This window comes from Penaeus monodon, chromosome 19 (assembly GCF_015228065.2).
Source record: "Penaeus monodon isolate SGIC_2016 chromosome 19, NSTDA_Pmon_1, whole genome shotgun sequence".
Lineage (NCBI taxonomy): Eukaryota > Metazoa > Arthropoda > Malacostraca > Decapoda > Penaeidae > Penaeus > Penaeus monodon.
Genome location: NC_051404.1, coordinates 39,452,615 through 39,453,445, shown reverse-complemented (window position 1 = coordinate 39,453,445; position 831 = coordinate 39,452,615). Strand labels below are relative to the sequence as shown.

The 831-nt window shown below is 53.4% G+C and overlaps 1 protein-coding gene across 1 annotated transcript in view; it reads right to left on the bottom strand.

Moving 5' to 3' along the window:
* Positions 1-354: 354 nt before the first annotated feature.
* LOC119585408 (homeobox protein DLX-1-like) overlaps positions 355-831 on the bottom strand; it is a gene marked incomplete in the record, with an annotated part of 8,799 nt that continues 8,322 nt past the window's right edge. The window contains 1 exon segment of the mRNA XM_037934070.1: positions 355-831. Within this exon segment, the coding sequence (XP_037789998.1) occupies positions 355-831 (477 nt within the window).

Genomic DNA, 831 nt, shown 5'->3' with positions numbered 1-831 from the left:
CTTCTGATCTTTGATGTTGTACATACACGTGAATGTTGTTTTTAGAAGGGCGTCACTTTAATCAATGTGGGAGAACCTGTACATACGCACACATTAAAAGTGCATACATGAATACACACATACACATAAAAACACATGCACGCAAATAAGCATATTTTCCGTATCTTATATACAGTTTAAAACCAACATAGCAACATGTCAGCCGACGGCCCTCATATGATGCGAAAGGAATCGTATCAGAGGTAAAACTACAGATATTCTAAATCAGTAAATATCTTTTTATTCTTTTAATTTACTTCTTTTAAACTATGTGCAACGTATTTTTGGTTTTGATCTGGATTTTCACTCCGGAGTTTAATGCCTAAGAGTTTCTTGACGTCTGAGAAGTCTTAAGGGTCGTCCCTGTAGGGCTGGAAGAGCGAGGGCCCAGAGGAGGTCTTGTGGGGGGACGCGCGGCCGCCGAGCGATGCCCCGGGCGTCGCAAGGGACGGGGGGCCGGAGGGGGGGTTCGGGGGGGGGGGGGGCCACGGGGCGGAGGGCGTGAGAGAGGGGGAGGGCGGGGTACAGGAGGCCGCAAACACACGAGTCTCCGCCCACTTTTGGAGAGTCTCTGAGCGGACACGTGGCGAGGTGGCCTCCGACTAATGGGCGAGGTGACACGGGCGTGGGCGTGAGAGGGGAGGAGGGCAGTGCCGTCTGGACGTCATGTGGGCGGAGGTCTCCCGGCCGAAGGTAGGGGGACGACAGCAGACCGGGATGAGGGCGCGGGTAAGGCGCAAAACGAGTAAGCGAGGGCGGGTGTGACGGCATGTTATAGCCAATGGGCGGAGT